The sequence below is a fragment of the Stegostoma tigrinum genome, chromosome 1, assembly GCF_030684315.1.
Source record: "Stegostoma tigrinum isolate sSteTig4 chromosome 1, sSteTig4.hap1, whole genome shotgun sequence".
Lineage (NCBI taxonomy): Eukaryota > Metazoa > Chordata > Chondrichthyes > Orectolobiformes > Stegostomatidae > Stegostoma > Stegostoma tigrinum.
In genome coordinates this window covers 52,468,106-52,486,455 of record NC_081354.1, presented here as the reverse complement: position 1 = coordinate 52,486,455, position 18,350 = coordinate 52,468,106, and the positions used below count along the sequence as shown (strand labels likewise).

Below are 18,350 nucleotides of genomic sequence, written 5' to 3'. Positions count from 1 at the left end.
AATCTGGTAAAATTGTCCAGGTATGCCCTGCCACAAAAAAGCAGGATAAATCCAACCCGGAAAATTATGGTCCCATCTGACCACTTTCAATCATCAATATTGTGATGGAAGGTGTGGTTAACTGTGCCAACAAACAGCACTTCGCAGTAACTTGCTCTATCATGTTCTGTTTGGGCCACTGACCTCCTGATTGCTTCACAGGCTTTGTCCAAACAGTGTTCAAATATTAAATGCTTCCAATACAACATATTGTCTTGCAGTATACTTGATTGGAATGAACAAAGATTTTACATGATTTAAGGTCTGAAATATAATCAGCTTCCCTCCATCCATCTTGAAATGACTGCACAGTTACGTTCTGTCAAGCATACATTGTTGAAATAAAAACAATATGCTGGAGAACCTCAGCAAAACTGGCAGCATCTGCGGAGAGACAAACAAACAGCTAACTTTTCAAGTCCAACACGACTATTCTTCAGACCTGAACACATTTTCAAAACTTTGTGTTAGGATTACTGGTGGAAATTTTGTGACAAAATTAGGACGAGGCACAAGTCTAATTGTCTTTCAATTAAGAGATACAGACAAGATACTCTCACTTCCACAAGTTTCTGAGCCAGGGTTGGTTACCTATTATAATGCAAGAGTCAAAAACAGTCTGACAGACTGAACAATCATACAGTACATGAAACTGTTTCTGCCAGAACAGGACCTAACACTAGTATTGACTGGGTTGGAATAAAACTAATGTTGAAACAATAAGTACAAAACAAATGTTTTATCCATACCCACTTATGTTCTCCTTGAGAATCACTTGCATCTCCATTACTGGTGACAGGAATTTCAGCTGCAGAATCTCTAGCAGGCGGTTCTGCCATTTCAGATTCCTTTAAAAAGCAAAAGCAACTGGATTAGGAATTTTTCTGTTACAGTTATATAAAGTTCACATCAAATTGCTTTAATGCTCTAAAAGGTTAACTCAAAATTGAAAGCATGCTTTTCAACCAAGCAGGTCGTAAGCAGCATTGGGAAACCACGAAATGCAGGATACATTCCAAACTGTACAGGTGGTGAAGATTTGCAATCTTTTCAAAAACTGAATCCATATTCTATTACAATTTTCATTTTAACCACCACTGTCTACTCATCAATATTAGCTCTTTATTCCTACAGGATCGAATCATTTATTTTGAACTAACTTAATATTGGATAAAATAAAATAATTTTATGCTCTGAATTAATATTAATCATTTTACATTTCTTATTAAATACAGCATTCAACAGAATCATGGGCAATGTTTAATTTTAAGCAAATGGCTTGGGTAGTTCTAAATATTACAATTATGCAGTAACAACAAGATGTTAACCAAAATGGATTGTTATAATTGATGATCGTTCACTGGATTCTCAACGGTAACCTAAGCCAGATTTCCAGTCATACTCCACTACAACTTGGTTCCAACTTAAACACTTAAGATTCACGAATGCAGTTTAGGTCATCAATATAGAGAGTTGAATCCTTCTGTATTGTTCAACCAAACATTTTATTCATCAACTTGTGGACTGCTTACACAAATGCATTTATACAGTACCTTTGTAATCAGAAAAAAAGTCTAAAAATACAACAAAGCAATGTTTGGGTGACCAGATGGCCTGGTTTTGCCAAGACTTTCCAAGGTTTTCTTTAAATGCCCTTGTGTCCTCTCAACTTCCTAAAACTTTCCTGGTTTTCACCTCTTGCCCTATTGTCCAATATAGGCAACATTTGTCTGCATAAAATTTTGTTGTTCTTCTTATAAGCACCTTTCACACGATATTAGATTGCTGGCAGCATACTTCCAATTTTTTGGTACTGACAGCTCCATTGCTGATAATGATTGTTTTAAAAACAAATACAGAATAGGGTTGCTAAATCTGGTTAAACATTTTATGGAAGATGTCATCACATGACCTCCCATGTTCAACTGCTGCTCCCCTAGACTCCTGACATTTTGTGACACCACTGGCAATCAGCACTGCTCTTTGATAGCTTTTCTATGTGTTTTAAGTTTTCACTTTTGAAAATCTAGTTGCAGTAATTATAAGACACAAATTTGCATTGAGAAAACAGAGAGCAACAGAGGCTTAGGGATGTAATTCCACAGCTCGGACACTTAGGAGTTGCCTAATCACCTTTGATGGAACAATTAAATTTGGTGTGTTCAAGAGTCCTGAAGTAAAGATGTGTACATATCTGTGAGCTGAAGGCTGTGGGCCGAGAAAGCATTGCAGAAATAGGAGAGGGATGAGACCACTTTTGAAAACAAAGAAGAGAATCTGAAATTACAGGTTAGCAAACATAAGCAAGGTGGGCAAATGAGAAATAAGTGCAAGATGAGTACATGCAGCAGAATTTTGGATGATGTCAAGCTTAGAAAGGGTAGAATGTGAGAAACTGTTAAGGCACATTTTCAAATTATCAAATCCAACAATAACAATAACTTGAGATGAGCTGAAGTAAAGTTGAAGTTACACAATGTTTCCACCTCCCAAAGCAGTCAGCCTTAACAAATGCCTGGATGTGTAATTGAAAGCTCAAAGCATAACACCAATTTTGTGAAAAGCCTGATTCAATTGTCAACATTTGTCAGGAAGCAGGATGCTGTTAATGACTAGGGAGAGGAGTCTCTTACAAAGCCCAACACAACAGCTTGTTTATAATCAATTCAAAATTATCAAAAAATAGCAGACAAACTGATTGATAATTTAGAGACAGTGAAAAGTTGAGGTAAGTGATGGTGTGGAAGAGAACAGTAAATAAAAAATATAAGTCTGGTTTTAGATATCACTGGCAGGCAGCATGTATGTGAGAAAGTGAAGGGGGCCAAGGATAGAATCCTTAGGGTCAGAGGTAATTGAGTGAAATAAGTACTCACTGTCTGTAATTCTCTGGCTGCAATTAGCTAGATGAGAATGGAATTAGAATGGAATGCAGCCCCAGCAAACCAGACAAACAAAAAGATGCACTGGAGTAAGATCATGTGGTCAAGCAGGCTCATGATATTGAGTCGTTCAATTAGGGCAGAGGAGGAGGAAAAATGTCTTCACTTCAAGAGTTGTGAATGTTTGAATACGCTATCCAAGAGCTTTGTCAATCCATTGTTGAACATACGGAAAGCACAGATGAAGAGGATCTGAGGAGATGTAGGCCAGACCAGGTACAGACAGACAAATTACCTTTCCTAAAGTGAAGGAGTTAATCTGATGGGTTTTTAATAACAATTGGCAATAGTTACTTAGTTATCATTAGACCAACTTTTAATTCCAGATGTTCTGCCATGATGGGATTCGACCCATGTCTCCAGAACATTACTTTGGGATTGAGTCTTAGTTCAGTTACTCGGCTACTACACCATTATCTCCTCTATAGCACTGCACTTCAACAGCATAACAGTTGAACAAATGCTACAGTCCCTCCTGTAGCCAGCTCCATAGAATTATACCAAACATCCTGCGACATTAATGGGCACAATGTCCAATGATAAAAAGCACCTCCCCTGCCACATCTATTTTTACAAATTTTGAATGGTCAAAATTCCAGTGGGGATAAGAAAAAGCTTCAAAGATTCTCTTAAGTTCTCCTTGGAGTATGACAGGATTAACGTTAATGGCTGAGAAAAGCTTCCCACCAGTCAAATGGTCATAACTCAATGATCAAGCTGCATCACGCGTTAAGTCATTTTGTCTTAATGGTAAGGCAGAATGCCAGCAGAGAAGGAAAGGAAAGGAAGCAAATCCTGACTCTGGATCTCACTATGACATGGGACTTCTGCTTCATGTGCCCAAAGAATGGTTGACCCCAGAATTAGACTGTTCAGTCGCATGAAAACACATGGGAGAAACTTTTGACCCTGACACAACTTGAAACTGGAGTTACTGCTGACAACTATCAAAGAGAACAAACATCCTTTCCCCCAACCTCTACTTAACATGGTTTGGAAAATCCATATATAAAAACACAGAAAAAGACATGGGTGTTTAGTGAAGCAACTTGAGCCAGCAATCTGTTTTCCAACACAACTGGTACACATTAGCACATTACACATTATATAGTATAAGGACGCATAGTAGAAAACGTGCATAATGCCAGGAGAAAATCCTGTGTGCCACTGCACAAAAGAAATATTCCCCACCTATAAATGAATTCGTACAACACGCACTTCACAGGTCATGCATGTGAGTAGGGTCCCAAAACGTCCTAATGCCCTATCCTTACTCTGTTTAAGATGTAGGTATGTATTTTGGTGAGATAGAGAGGGTGAGAGAGAATGGGGGTGGGGGCAAGGTCACCGAGAGAGATGACAGAAGACAATTCTTTGCCAGAATCCCCTGAAAGGCTGACTGACATACTCAGTGTTTCCAGCAGTTATGTTTTCATGCCCCATGTGTTTATATCCGTCAACAGATCACTGGAAGGCAACCAAAACAATAAGTCTTAAACGATACTAACTTCACATTCAAGGTCAGGAAGGGGCTAGGCCGATTACAGTCTCTTAATTGAAAAGCTGCCAGGACAGTGTGAAATGAAACTTTAAAGTTTCTTATCTGTACAGCTAAATCACTTGTTTTAGGCTTTATTTATGTCACAAGTAAGCTCCACATTCTTCAGTTTGTAAAGGAAGGCAGAACTGCATCTAATCTTTACTAGACATCCCAAAGCATTTTTTGACCAATAAAGTAACTTTGAACTGTAGTCAATGTTGCAACCTGGAAAAGTAACCAATTAGTGAACAGCAAATTTCCACACACAGCACTATGGCAAAAACCAGAAAATCTGTTTTGTACATGATTATATTTTGGCCAGGACATGGGCTTAACTCCGATGCTTTCCCTCAAACTAGAGCCATGGGACCTTTCATGTTGACCTGTGACAGGGTAAATGGTACCAATCTTATTGAAAAAATGGCATCTGGAGTGTCAATCTAGACCCATATGCCCATATCACAGAATGGAAGATGAACTCTGAACTTTCAGACTAAGAAGCAAGAGTGCGGCCAACTGAGCCTTAGCTAATGCATTACGTTTGCAAACTGTCGATGCTATCCCTGAAACGGGAACGAACAGATTAATTTAACCAACTGCAGAGAATGTTACTCTGACACTTCTTAGGCCCTTCTTTGTCCTCCTACTGTCCGAGGGCTAATAATTAGCCAGAATTGTTCTGGTCATGAACTTGATTATATGAAAAGTAAAACACAAAGTACGATATTGCAGACATTGGAAACCCACAAACAACAGAAATAGTCAGAAATGCTCGGCACATCTATGCAAAAAGAAACAAGATTTAACATTTCAGATATATGATTTTCCTTCAAAAGAGAAAAAATATCCACATCGAAGATGTTTACGCAAGTACACTACAGTAATAGACATGATCAATGTAGGCTGTTTGTCATTCTATTCTTTTTCTATCAAAGATAATTGATACTTAGCATTTAACCAAAATGTGTATACATTTAAAAATCCTATGACATTTCTAAACTGTGACGACAAATCTCAGCATTATTCCCATATAAATCAAAACCTCGATTAATTTTATAGATAATAGAGTGGAGCTGGAAGAACACAGCAGGCCAGGCAGCATCACAGGAGCAGGAAAGCTGACGCTTTCGGTTGGGACCTTTTTTTACAAATTGGATAGGGGGAAGGGAGCCAGAATAAATAGAGAGAAGGGGTTGGGTTGGGAAAGGTAGTTGGGATTGTGATAGATGGGTGTAGGTAGGAAGTAGTGGGGATTGGTCAATGAGGTGGGAGAAGCTGATTGGTGGAAAAAATGAACAGACTGTGTCAGGTCAAGGAGGCGGGAATGAGAGGGAGGGTTGGTCACAAGAGGCGGCTGGGGGTGGGAGATTTTGAAGGTGGTAAAGTCCTCATTTAGGCCACCAGATTGTAGGCTCCCAAGGCGGAATATGAGGTGCTGCTCCTCCAGTTACGGATGGTGTCATTGTGATACTGGAGGGGGCCCAGGATGGACACATCATCAACAGGGGGGGGGGGGGGAGGAGGAGAGAGAGAGAGAGACAGAGAGAGAGACAGAGAGACAGACAGAGAGACAGACAGAGAGAGAGACAGAGAGAGAGACAGAGAGAGAGACAGAGAGAGAGACAGAGAGAGAGACAGAGAGAGAGACAGAGAGAGAGACAGAGAGACAGACAGAGAGACAGACAGAGAGACAGACAGAGAGACAGACAGAGAGACAGACAGAGAGACAGACAGAGAGACAGACAGAGAGACAGACAGAGAGACAGACAGAGAGACAGATGTTGAAATGGTTCACGACCCGAAGGTGTTGTTGCCTGTCGCAGAGTGCAGGTGCTCCACGAGGTGGTCTCCAGGCCTCCGCCTAGTCTCACGCCACATCAGGAGCAGCCGATGCAGTTGACCACATTAGCTGACATGCAGGTGAACATCGGTTGATGTGGAAAGTTCTTTTGGGTCCTTGGATGGAGATGAAGAGAGTGGGGGGGTGTCAACGGTGCTGGGGATCATGGATCGGATGACAGAGTCGCAGAGAGAGCGGTCCCAATGGAAGGCAGATAGGGGTGCGGAGGGAAATATATCCTTGGTTGTGGGGTCAGATTGCAGGTGGTGGAAGTGGTGGCGAATGATGCGTTAAATCTGGAGGTTAATGAGGTGATGCGTGAAGATAAGGGGGATTCTGTCTTTGTTTTGTTGCGAGGAGGGGACGTGAGGGCAGAGATGTGGGAAACGCAAGAGATTCAGGTCAAGAGCATTTTCGACCACTGAAGCAGAGGAGGTTGAGGTCCTTGAAGTAAGAGGTCATCTGGGATCTTCGGGAGTGGAATGCCTCATTTTAGGTGCAGACATGGTGGAGGCAGAGGAATTGGGAATAGGGTTTGGCATTCTTGCAGGAAGGTGGGTGAGAGGAGGTGTAGGCTAGGTAGCTGTGGGAGTTGGTGGGTTTGAAATGGATATCAGTTTTGATGAGATGACTACAGATGGACGCAGAGACTTCCAGGAAGGAGAAAGAGACATCAGAGATGGTCCAGGTGAACTTGAGGTTAGGGCAGAAGGTGTTAGTCTAGTTGATGAAATAATTTTACCCGATTGAATGACGTTTGCCTCCTAAAGAAACTGATCAACGTGAAAGAACACATTCACTCACAGGTCAATCTCATTCACCAGAAACTCAACTGGAACCAGGCAGAGAGTCCACGATTTTCCATTACTCATGTGTAGATGGGAGTCGCGCATTGGGACCCTATGGAATCACCATCATAGCAGACTTCAAAGGGACTGCCTGGGAAATTGAGGATTCCACTAATCAATTCCCCTACACATGGAAGCATCTAAAAGTCTCCATACAATTTTAAGTACCTAGTTTAACTCCTGAATAACCATTCCCTGTACCAATCCCCTCCGTCTCACTGTCATAATTAATCTAACAACACAAACAGGTGGTTTCAAAATTCAACTTATTTATCAAAACAGAACTAAAGCACAGAGATAACAGTGTGGAGCTGGTGGCACACAGCAGTCCTGGCAGCGTCAGAGGAGCAGGAAAGTTGATGTTTTGGGTCAGGACCCTTCTTTTACTGTCAGCTTAATATTTTCTTTGAAAAAAAAAATCTGTAGAACAAAAACCCAATAATTTGAAGCACTGGCTTATCTATCACAGGAGAAATGGGAAGTCGGATATCTATGAGAAACAGCACGAAGCAGAAACAGCTATAAAGCATTTGCATGAACAGATCACCATTCATCTGATTTTAACTGTCTACACATGACCTGAGAAATTAGTCATTAACAGTTCAATGTTATGATCCTGTGATATTACTCATGATCAATATGGCACACCGGCATTTGATTAAAACAAAACCACTACTAAACTTCATGTTGTGTATTGCTCAAGAAAAATCAATAGAGTAACTCAGCTTTTAAAGTGTAACTCAAGGAGAAACATTTTCTATTTGGTCCAACTCATGTTGACACTCTAAACCAGTAACCTGGAATTTCATTTGAGTGCCTCCAAGTCCAAAATGAGCTCCATCATTATATTTAATTCCTGGCCTTGCATCAGTACATCCCTGAACAGCAGAGTCACAAACTGAAACGAAATATAAAAGATCACACATGCTTTGCACCATTCCTAGCATCACATTTGCAATCTCGAACTTCTCCCAAACTATTCTCAGGATCAATGCGGCAAGATACACTTTTAAGTTTCAGAATTCTTGGAACATTTTTCTTCAAATCAATGAACTAGATTTACTCAATATTGTAACACTCCACTTCAGTTTGGAATTGGGCAAACAGGAAATGTGCATAGTAACAAAATCCAATAAATGCAGGAACCAAGTTAGGAGTATACATTACCTGGGACTCTGCTGAATTGTCAACTGTCATAGGGATGTACAGCATGGAAACAGACTCTTCGGTCCAACTCGTCTACGCCGACTAGATACCCTAAATTAATCTAGCCCCATTTTCCAGCATTTGACCCGTATCTCTCTAAACCCTTCCTATTCATGTGTAACAAAAGAAAACAAACATGGCAAGGAATTCAAGATAATAAAATGTGAGGCTGGATGAGCACAGCAAGCCAAGCAGCATCCCAGGAGCACAAAAGCTGATGTTTCGGGCCTAGACCCTTCATCAGAGAGGGGGATGGGGTGAGGGTTCTGGAATAAATAGGGAGAGAGGGGGAGGCGGACCAAAGATGGAGAGAAAAGAAGATAGATGGAGACGAGAGTATAGGTGGGGAGGTAGGGAGGGGATAGGTCAGTCCAGGGAAGACGGACAGATCAAGGAGGTGTGATGAGGTTAGTAGGTAGGAGATGGAGGTGCGGCTTGGGGTGGGAGGAAGGGACGGGTGAGACGAAGAACAGGTTAGGGAGGTAGAGACAGGTTGGATTGGTTTTGGGATGTAGTGGGTGGAGGGGAAGACCTGGGCTGGTTGTGTGGTGCAGTGGGGGGAGGGGACGAACTGGGCTGGTTTTGGGATGCGGTGGGGGAAGGGGAGATTTTGAAGCTGGTGAAGTCCACATTGATACCATTGGGCTGCAGGGTTCCCAAGCGGAATATGAGTTGCTGTTCCTGCAACCTTCGGGTGACATCATTGTGGCACTGCAGGAGGCCCATGATGGACATGTCATCTAAAGAATGGGAGGGGGAGTGGAAATGGTTTGCGACTGGGAGGTGCAGTTGTTTATTGCGAATCGAGCGGAGGTGTTCTGCAAAGCGGTCCCTAAGCCTCCGCTTGGTTTCCCCAATGTAGAGGTAGCCACACCGGGTACAGTGGATGCAGTATTTTCTCTCCATCTTCGGTCTGCCTCTTCCTCTCTCCCTATTTATTCCAGAACCCTCACCCCATCCCCCTCTCTGATGAAGGGTGTAGGCCCAAAATATCAGCTTGTGCGCTCCTGGGATGCTGCTTGGCCTGCTGTGTTCATCCAGCCTCGAATTTTATTATCTTGGGTTCTCCAGCATCTGCAGTTCCCATTATCACTGGCAAGGAATTCAAATGGAGGAAAAGGCTAAAGGAAAGCCAGAGTTTAAATTTGCTGTGCTGAGAGTAATTCTACTTTCATGTTGGGATGGTGATGGCCTCGTCGTATTATCACTAGATTATTAATCCAGAAACCCAACTGAAGTGCTGGGGACCCGGTTTCAAACCCCACCACAGCAGATGGTGGGATTTGAATTTTAAAAAAAGTGTCTGAAATTAAGAATCTACTGATCACCATGAAATCATTGATTGTCGGAAAAACCCATCTAGTTGATTACTGTCCTTCAGTGGAGGAAATCTGCCACCCTTACCTGGTCTAGCCTACATGTGACCCCAGACTCTCAATTGCCCTCTGAAATGGCCCAGCAAGTCATTCAGATGTATCAATCGCGACAAAAACTCGACAAAATAGAACTGGACGGATCACCTAGCATTGGCTTATGCACCGGAAAACAACGGCGAAAACAGCCCTGTTTACCATGCAAAGTCCTTCTCACTAACATCTGGGGGTTAGTGCCAACATTGGGAGAGCTGTCTCACAGACTAGTCAAGGAACAGCCTGACATAGTCATACTCATAGGATCATACCTTACAGACAATGTCCCAGACACCACCATCACCATCCCTGGATATGTCCTGTCTCACCGGCAGGATAGACCCAGCAAAGGGGGCAGCACAGTGTAATACAGTCTGGAGGGAATTGCTCCAGGAGTCCTCATCATTGACTCCGGACCCCTTGAAGTCTTATGTCGTCAAGTTAAATATGGGTAAGGAAACCTCCTACTGATCACCACATACCGTCCTCCCTCAGCTGATGACTCAGTACTCCTCAATGTTGAACAACACTTAGAGGAAGCTCTGAGAATTGCAAGGGCACAAAACATACTCTGGGTGGGGGATTTCAACGTCCACCACCAAAAGTGGCTCGGCAGCAGTACTACTGATTGAGCTGGTCGGGTCCTACAGAACATAGCTGCTAGACTGGGTCTGCAACAAGTGGTGAAGGAACCAACAAGGAGGAAAAACACTCTTGACTTCATCCTTACTAATGTGCCAGATGCAGTTGCATCTGTCCATGACAGTATCGGTAACAGTCCTTGTGGAGCTGAAGTCCCTGCTTCACATTGAGAACAACCTCCATCGTGTTGTGTGGCACTATCACAGTGCTAAATGGGACAGACTTCGCACAGATCTAGCAACTCAAGACTGGGAATCCAAGAGGCACTGTGGGCCATCAACAGCAGAATTATACTCCAGCACAATCTGTAACCTCATGGCCTGGTATATCTCCCACTCAGCCATTACCATCAAGCCAGGGTATCAACCCTGGTTCAAGAGTAAGTGAAGGAGAGCATGTCAGTAGCAGAACCAGGCATACCTAAAGATGAGGTATCAACCTGGTGAAGCCAACAAACAGGACTATCAGCACACCTAACAGTGAAAGCAGCAAGGTGACAGACAGAGCTCAGTGATCCCACAACTGATGGATCAGACCTAAGCTCTGCAGTCCTGCCACATCCAGTCATGAGTGGCGGTGGATAATTAAACAACTCAGTGAGGAGGAGGCTGCACAAATATCCCCATCCTTAATGATGGAAGAGCTCAGCACATTAGTGCAAAAGATAAGGCTGAAGTATTCGCAGCAATATTCAGCCAAAAGTGCCGAGTGGATGATCCATCTCGGCCTCCTCCAGTGGTCCCCAGCATTACGGATACCAGTCTTCAGCCAGTTCGATTCACTCCACATGATATCAAGAAACAGTTCAAGACACTAGATACTGCAAAGGCTTTGGGATCTGATAACATTCTGGCAATAGAACTGAAGACTTGTGCTCCAGAACTTGCCACTCCCCCAGCCAAGCTGCTCCAGTACAGGTACAACACCGGTATCTACCCGACAATGTGGAAAATTTCCCAAGTATGTCCTGTACACAAAAAGAAGGACAAATCCAGCCTGGCCAATTATCGCCCCATCAGTCTCCTCTCCATCATCAGTCAAGTGATGGAAGGTGTTATTGACTGTGCTAAGAAGCAGCAGCTGCTCAGCGACACCCAGTTTGGGTTCCGCAGGGCCACTCAGCTCCTGATCTCATTACAACCTTGGTTCAAACATGGACAAAAGGGCTGAATTCTAGAGGTGAGGTGAGAGTGACAGCGCTTAATATCAAGGCTGCATTTGACCAAATGTGGCATCAAGGAGCCCCAAGAAAACTGGAATCAATGAGTATCGAGGAAAACGCTCCGGTGGTTAGAGTCATAGCTGACATGTAGGAAGATGGTTGTGGTTGTGGGAGGTCATTCAGCGCAGCTCCAAGACATCTCTGCAGGAGCTCCTCAGGGTGGAGTCCTAGGCCCAACCATTTTCAGCTGCTTCATCAATGACCTTCCCTCCATCATAAGGTCAGAATTGGGGATGTTCACCAATAATTGCAGAATGTTCAGCACCATTCCTTAGACACTGAAGCAGTTCATGTTCATGTGCAACAAGATCTGTACAATATCCAGAGATATGGCAAGTGACATTCATGCCACATAAATGCCAGGCTATGTCCAATGTTCAAATGCAGCAAGATCTGGTTAATATCCAGGCTTGGGCTGACAAGTGGCAAGTAATGTTCACACCACTCAAATGCCAGGCTATGACCATCACCAATAAGAGACAATCTAACCACCGCCCCTTGACTTTCAATGGTGTTACCATCACCGAATCCCCCATTATCAACATCCTGGGGGTTACCATTGACCAGAAACTCAACTGGACTCACCACATTAACAGAGTGACTACAAGAGCAGGCCAGAAGCTGGGAATACTGCGGAGAGTAACCTGACTCCTTAAAGCCTGTCCACCGTCTATAAGGCACAAGTCAGGAATGTGATGGAATACTCCCCACTTGCCTGGATGAGTGCAACCCCAACAACACTCAAGAAACTTGACAAAATCCAGGACAAATCAGCCCGCTTTGATTGGGCCCAGATCTACAAACATTCAGTCCCTCCACCACCGATGCTCAGTACGCGCTGCTGCTACTACTATCTACAAGATGCACTGCAGAAATTCACCAAAGATCCTCAGACAGCACCTTTGAAACCCACAACCACTTCCATCACCTCCAAGTTCCTCTCCAATTCACTCACCATCCTGACTTTGAAATATATTGCTGTTCCTTCACTGTGGCTGCGTCAAAAACCCGGAATTCCTCTCTAATAGCACTGTGGGTCAAACCACAGCAGGCGGACTACAGCGGTTCAGAAAGGCAGCTCAACACCACCTTCTCAACGGCAGCTAGGGATGAGCAAGAAATGCTGGCCAGCCAGCAAAGCCCACATCCCACAAATGAATTTTTAAAATAATAAATAAATAATTAGAGCTTGCACTAATTTTAAACATAGTTCCTTCCTCTAATTAATTCATTAAATCAAAATGAAGTTGTATTAAAATCAGTCACAACAGGATAAAAATTTAGGCACAGGAAACATCTTTATGGAATAAACTTTTATCATGTTCCCTCAGGATCTTATGTTTCAATAATTTCATCCCTCTTTCTTCTAAATTCCAAAAGGTTGTGGCCCAACTGTTCAATCTTGTGTTATGTCGGCACAACATTGTGGGCTGAAGGGCCTGTTCTGTGCTGTACTGTTCTATGTTCTATGTTCTAAGATTCATAAGATTCAAAACAATAATCTCTTCACCAAGGAATGTATCGAATGAACCTTCTCTGCACTACATCTAGCACATGGGTTACATTTTTTCAAATAAAGGAAACCAAACTGTACATTCTACTCTAAATGTGAGCTTAGCAAGATGATGTGCAGCCACAGTAAAACTTCCTTATTTTTATATTCCATTCCTTTGCAACAAAGGTCAACATCCCTTCTCGTCTTCTGAGCAATATTCTGTACTTGTGCTTTAATGTTTTGCGTTTTCCACATCCCTCTGCCTCATTAAGCCTATAATCTCTCTCCATTTAAACAATACACCTTCACTGCTTTTCAACTTTTCTTGGACCGGTTCACACTTTCCCACATTATATGGTATCTTCCAATTTTTTGACACTCATTTAAACTATCTTTAAACACTCCACTTCCTCTTGACAAGTTTCTACCCTAGCTAACTTGGCATGGCAAATTTAGGTAGCATACAGTCACTTCAACCAATCATTAATATAGATAGTAAATAGCTGTAGCACCAGCAATGATCCCTACGGCACATCAGTAACTTAACTAACCCAAATCTGTCACATACAGGTGCTTGATAGCAGCAACATTATTAGTTGTATTCAGGAGAGCTGAAGTAATGTAGAGTATGGCCTCACGTTTCACTGGTCAGTCAAGATTAAAGAAATATTTTCTCATATTTATACATATATTTATAAATTATGTAATGACTATCACTGTGACTAAACCAGAACAAACCGCTTTTAATTTGATCTCAGTTCTATCAAAAAAATCAAGATGGCCAGGTGCGCCGAAAGTCAATCGAAAAGCAAACGTTTGCAATAATTCTGTAGTAAACATATAATATATGAAAGAAACAAGATTGTTTATTCCATTGCAAAGAAGATTTTCACTGTTCAGGTCAGCAGAGTTATTTAAGTTAATCAGACTTGGACAATTGATAAAATATACTGCAACAACCAGGTACAGCAAAAAGCACCTAGCTTTTAAGTCTCCGAGACAGGACTTAATGCTGCATGTGGCTACGGTCGATGATGAGAAAGGAAAGTTCTAATAGCTAAATTAAATTAATAGGCATGGAATAAAAATCTAATAGACAATTTCAAGCAAAAGACAAAATACAGAAATAAACGACTTACAAAGCCAAATGCTCAATTATTTCCTGTGATGCATGATATGTGCCCACATGTGCGAATGCACATCCAACAGGAGATAAAACAAAAGCAAGTGGCTTAAGATGGTGTAGGAGGGAAGGTTCAACTTCAGTAAAAAAGGGAAGGCTGTACGGTTTAAAATGGTCTTTAACTGAACTGAGGAGCATATTTATCTTAGCTGAGAGGTCAAATAAAACCATTGACAAACATTTAAACTGGGGACTCAAGGGAAAGGGAATTGCAGAGGATCAATAGCAAGAAATCATTGTAGACAAAACAAGGAAGACAATAAATTAAATAAGTTGTTTTATAGAGATATCAGTGGAATAGTAAATAGAATGGACAAGTTAGAATCAATAGCAAATAACACTTTTATCAGAGTTACTATACCTGGCTAGAAGATAAATCAGTGGGAACAAACTTGCATGTACTTTTAAAGCAGTAAGGAAGGAAGGAAACAAAGTGAATGGTACTGTTTACTAAAGGAGATTTTTGCACTCCTAAACAAAGGAGCTGGAAATTTGCTTACAGCCTCTCTGGGTGGGCCAGGAGGATAGTAAAAGGAATTAGTCCCCGGTACAAATATATTTCAGGCTACCATACAGTATAATGAGCTAGATACACTGTTCTGTAATAATGATTTTACTTGTCCTGACTAACACAATACCAAGTAAAATTGCAACAAACCAATATCATTAATATGAGGTGAATCAGAATCCATTGTTTTAAATAAAACATTTCCAGTTAAGAACTGTATTAGTTTTTCAGGAAGTTCTATCAGAATGAAGATTAAATTGTATCTCTTTCTGCAGCATTGCCCAAACAGATTGCTGAATAAAGCTGCTAAATTACATTTATAATTGCCAATATTCGCACATTCTGAAATCTGGCATAATGTTAGTGGGTTTTGGAAAATAGACAGTAACACACTCCTCTAGAGATTTGAACATTGACAACACATGGATTTTCCATTGAAACAATGACTGTTTACGTTGTTTTAGATCATGTTACTGTTTCTTCCTCTACTACTTTGGGTTTCATCACTAATGTCTTGAACAGTTAGTTTACTAACTCAAGTGTGCTACATTCAGGCGACAGCATATCTGTATTTATTATAGGTTATAATTTGTCTGCATGAAAGAGTTTATTGAAGTATGTCAAAATGTTGAGTTAAATAACAGCAAAGAATCACTGGGAGGGGGCTACACTTTCATTTACACCTAACGGATGAGGAAGCAATTAAACTAAGTTGAAGTCAAGAAACATTTAGGATTTGCATTTTTAATTTTAGTTTTCTGGTTACAATGAAGAAGAACAGCAACAAAGACGATCAGATATCACCGCAGCAAACTTTCAGGTCATGAAGTATCGCATTGACAATAAAACGGGAAGAAATATTTAACGAGAAATTAGTGGAAGAAAATTGGAGCATTACAAAGAGGCTTTTTCTTGGTTTGCAAAAGCAATTTATCCTAAGAAAATAAAACCAACGTTATATGAAGAAAAGCCATGAACGTTACAAGAAATAATTACAGTGAGGAAGGCCATTCAGTCCATCTTATTAGGAGATGAGGAAGGCCATTCATCTCATCTTCAAATGCCTATTCAGCATAACCCTGAACAACAATGATCTCTGGTTACAGGTTCCAATTTTTCCTTTTCAAAGGATTCTATCTGCATTGCTCTATCCAGAAGACTATTGCCTGCATTTCTCATTCACCTTTGAAGAAAAAAACTCTCCTGATATCAGCCCTAGATTTGTATCCTTCCAGTATAAATACATGACTTTTGTAGTAATTGTAATTAAGTCAGCCAGGTGGACCACAGAATGAATTTCCTGTTTGCCGGTGTTAATCAGGTCCGATCAGGGACCCCTGGCTGACAGATATAAACAGGAGTGTCAGACATTCTGACAGTCAGAGCTGGCCAAAGTATGAGGAAAGAATATATTATCTTATTCCAGGTATATGGTACAGATGAAAAGCAGCAAGTAAATATCCTGACAGCATGTGATTCCATAGCTTTTTCAGTTTTAGATTTATTTAGATTTATATGATATATTGTCACTTGTACCTAGACGCGGTAAAAAGTGGATAATGTCACCACAGTCCAGCGCCATCTTAGATTATAGTCTAGAGTTATTGAATAAGTTGTATAAATGGTAAAATACGAACTAAATTAATATTAAATTGATATTACTAAAACTGAAACAGCTTCCAAAGTTCAATCATCCTGCTCCTGACAATGTGCTCCTTTCTTGCTGCCGCCAGCAGTCACTTCCGTATCCTTTGCCTCTGAGCTGGAGATGGTCATGCGGCGCAGGTCGTGCACCACCTCCAACACTGGACATCAACTGATGGGTCCCAGCCCTGGTTGACCGATGGGGTCCTGGCTCGTCTTCCAATGCTGCCACCGGAGATGGAGTGGGAGCAGAGATATACACAGGCCTCAGGGCAACCAAAGCAAAAACAGAAAGATTACTGAGCTGGAGAGACAATGTTAAAGCTGTGTGGATGTGACAGTACCCACCGCAAGAGCTATAAGCAGTCAAACCCTGTGCTCAGGAGTCAAGTGCAGCCAACCCTGTCATCGCCATCTTGGAAATTATTAGAAGCCCAAGTCTCCCTGAGGCACTGTACACTAAAATGTTTCAAGAGTTGATTGGAGTTAGTAAGGAATATTAAGACCCATGCCTTCTCTAATTCCAAGATACTATCAACCATGGGAATGTGCATCAGGATTTTTGACTAGACTGAGATGACTGGCAGAGGCAGGTGACTTTGGTTTACACCTTAATAAGATACTGAGGGGCCGGTTGGTATATAGGATTAATGACGCAGCCATGCAACAACATCTACTTGCTGAAGCCCAACCGGATTTCAAACAAGCACTATAACTGACATAATCATTGGAAAATAAGGCACGTTACAGTGTATTCCAAAGGAAGTGGATGCCTTCCCTAGTCCAACTGAGCTTGGGGAACACGACTTGAATTTAGGCAATTGTACAGCCTCACTCAGGAAATATAGTGTGGCTCATTCGGCAGAGGGACTCTAGGTTACACCACAGAAAAACCCCAAACCTTGGCCAAAAGGTTACATTTTTTTTCAGGTGTTGGGCCAGCAAGCCATTGTACTTGCTGCTAGTGCGTGGACCTGAGACAGCAAAGGAGTTTTACTAGACGAGTAAGAGAATTCATAAACTGGTATCCAAGAGAGTGCACACCCTGCAAAATCCACCTACATTGGGTTTGAAACAGTTAAATTGCTTAGCAACATCCAAATCAAAACCAAAAACATACATCTGGATAAACGGTCACCGATATCCGGGAACTCAACCCTCCTTCCACTGACCCCTTCACCCGCTTCCAACACAAGTCCTCCTCCTGGACACCACCCCCAGGCCTCCTACCCTCCCTCGACCTCTTCATCTCCAACTGCCGTCGAGACATCAACCGCCTCAACCTCTCCACCCCTCTCACCCACTCCAACCTCTCCCCCGCAGAACAGGCAGCCCTCCGCTCCCTCCGCTCCAACCCCAACCTCACCATCAAACCCGCAGACAAGGGTGGCGCAGTGGTAGTATGGCGCACTGACCTCTACATCGCCGAGGCCAGACGCCAACTCTCCGACACCACCTCCTACCGCCTCCTCGAACATGACCCCACACCCGAGCACCAAACCATCATCTCCAACACCATTCATGACCTCATCACCTCAGGGGACCTCCCACCCACAGCCTCCAACCTCATTGTTCCCCAACCCCGCACGGCCCGTTTCTATCTCCTTCCCAAAATCCACAAACCTGCCTGCCCTGGTCGACCCATCGTCTCAGCCTGCTCCTGCCCCACCGAACTCATCTCCACCTATCTGGACTCCATTTTCTCCCCTTTGGTCCAGGAACTCCCCACCTATGTCCGTGACACCACCCACGCCCTCCACCTCCTCCAGGACTTCCAATTCCCTGGCCCCCAACACCTCATATTCACCATGGACGTCCAGTCCCTGTACACC

At 42.5% G+C, this 18,350-nt stretch overlaps 1 protein-coding gene across 11 annotated transcripts in view; it reads right to left on the bottom strand.

The window, feature by feature from the left end:
* Nucleotides 1–18,350, bottom strand: part of arfip1 (ADP-ribosylation factor interacting protein 1 (arfaptin 1)) — a 180,854-nt gene that overhangs the window by 100,538 nt on the left and 61,966 nt on the right. For 10 of the 11 annotated variants that reach the window (XM_048534859.2, XM_048534904.1, XM_048534851.2 and 7 more), the window contains one exon: nucleotides 789–887. The exons of the other annotated variant lie outside the window; for it this stretch is intronic. In XM_048534859.2, coding sequence (XP_048390816.1) covers nucleotides 789–887 — 99 coding nt within the window. The remainder of the gene's footprint in view (nucleotides 1–788; nucleotides 888–18,350) is intronic. 11 annotated transcript variants of the gene reach the window in all.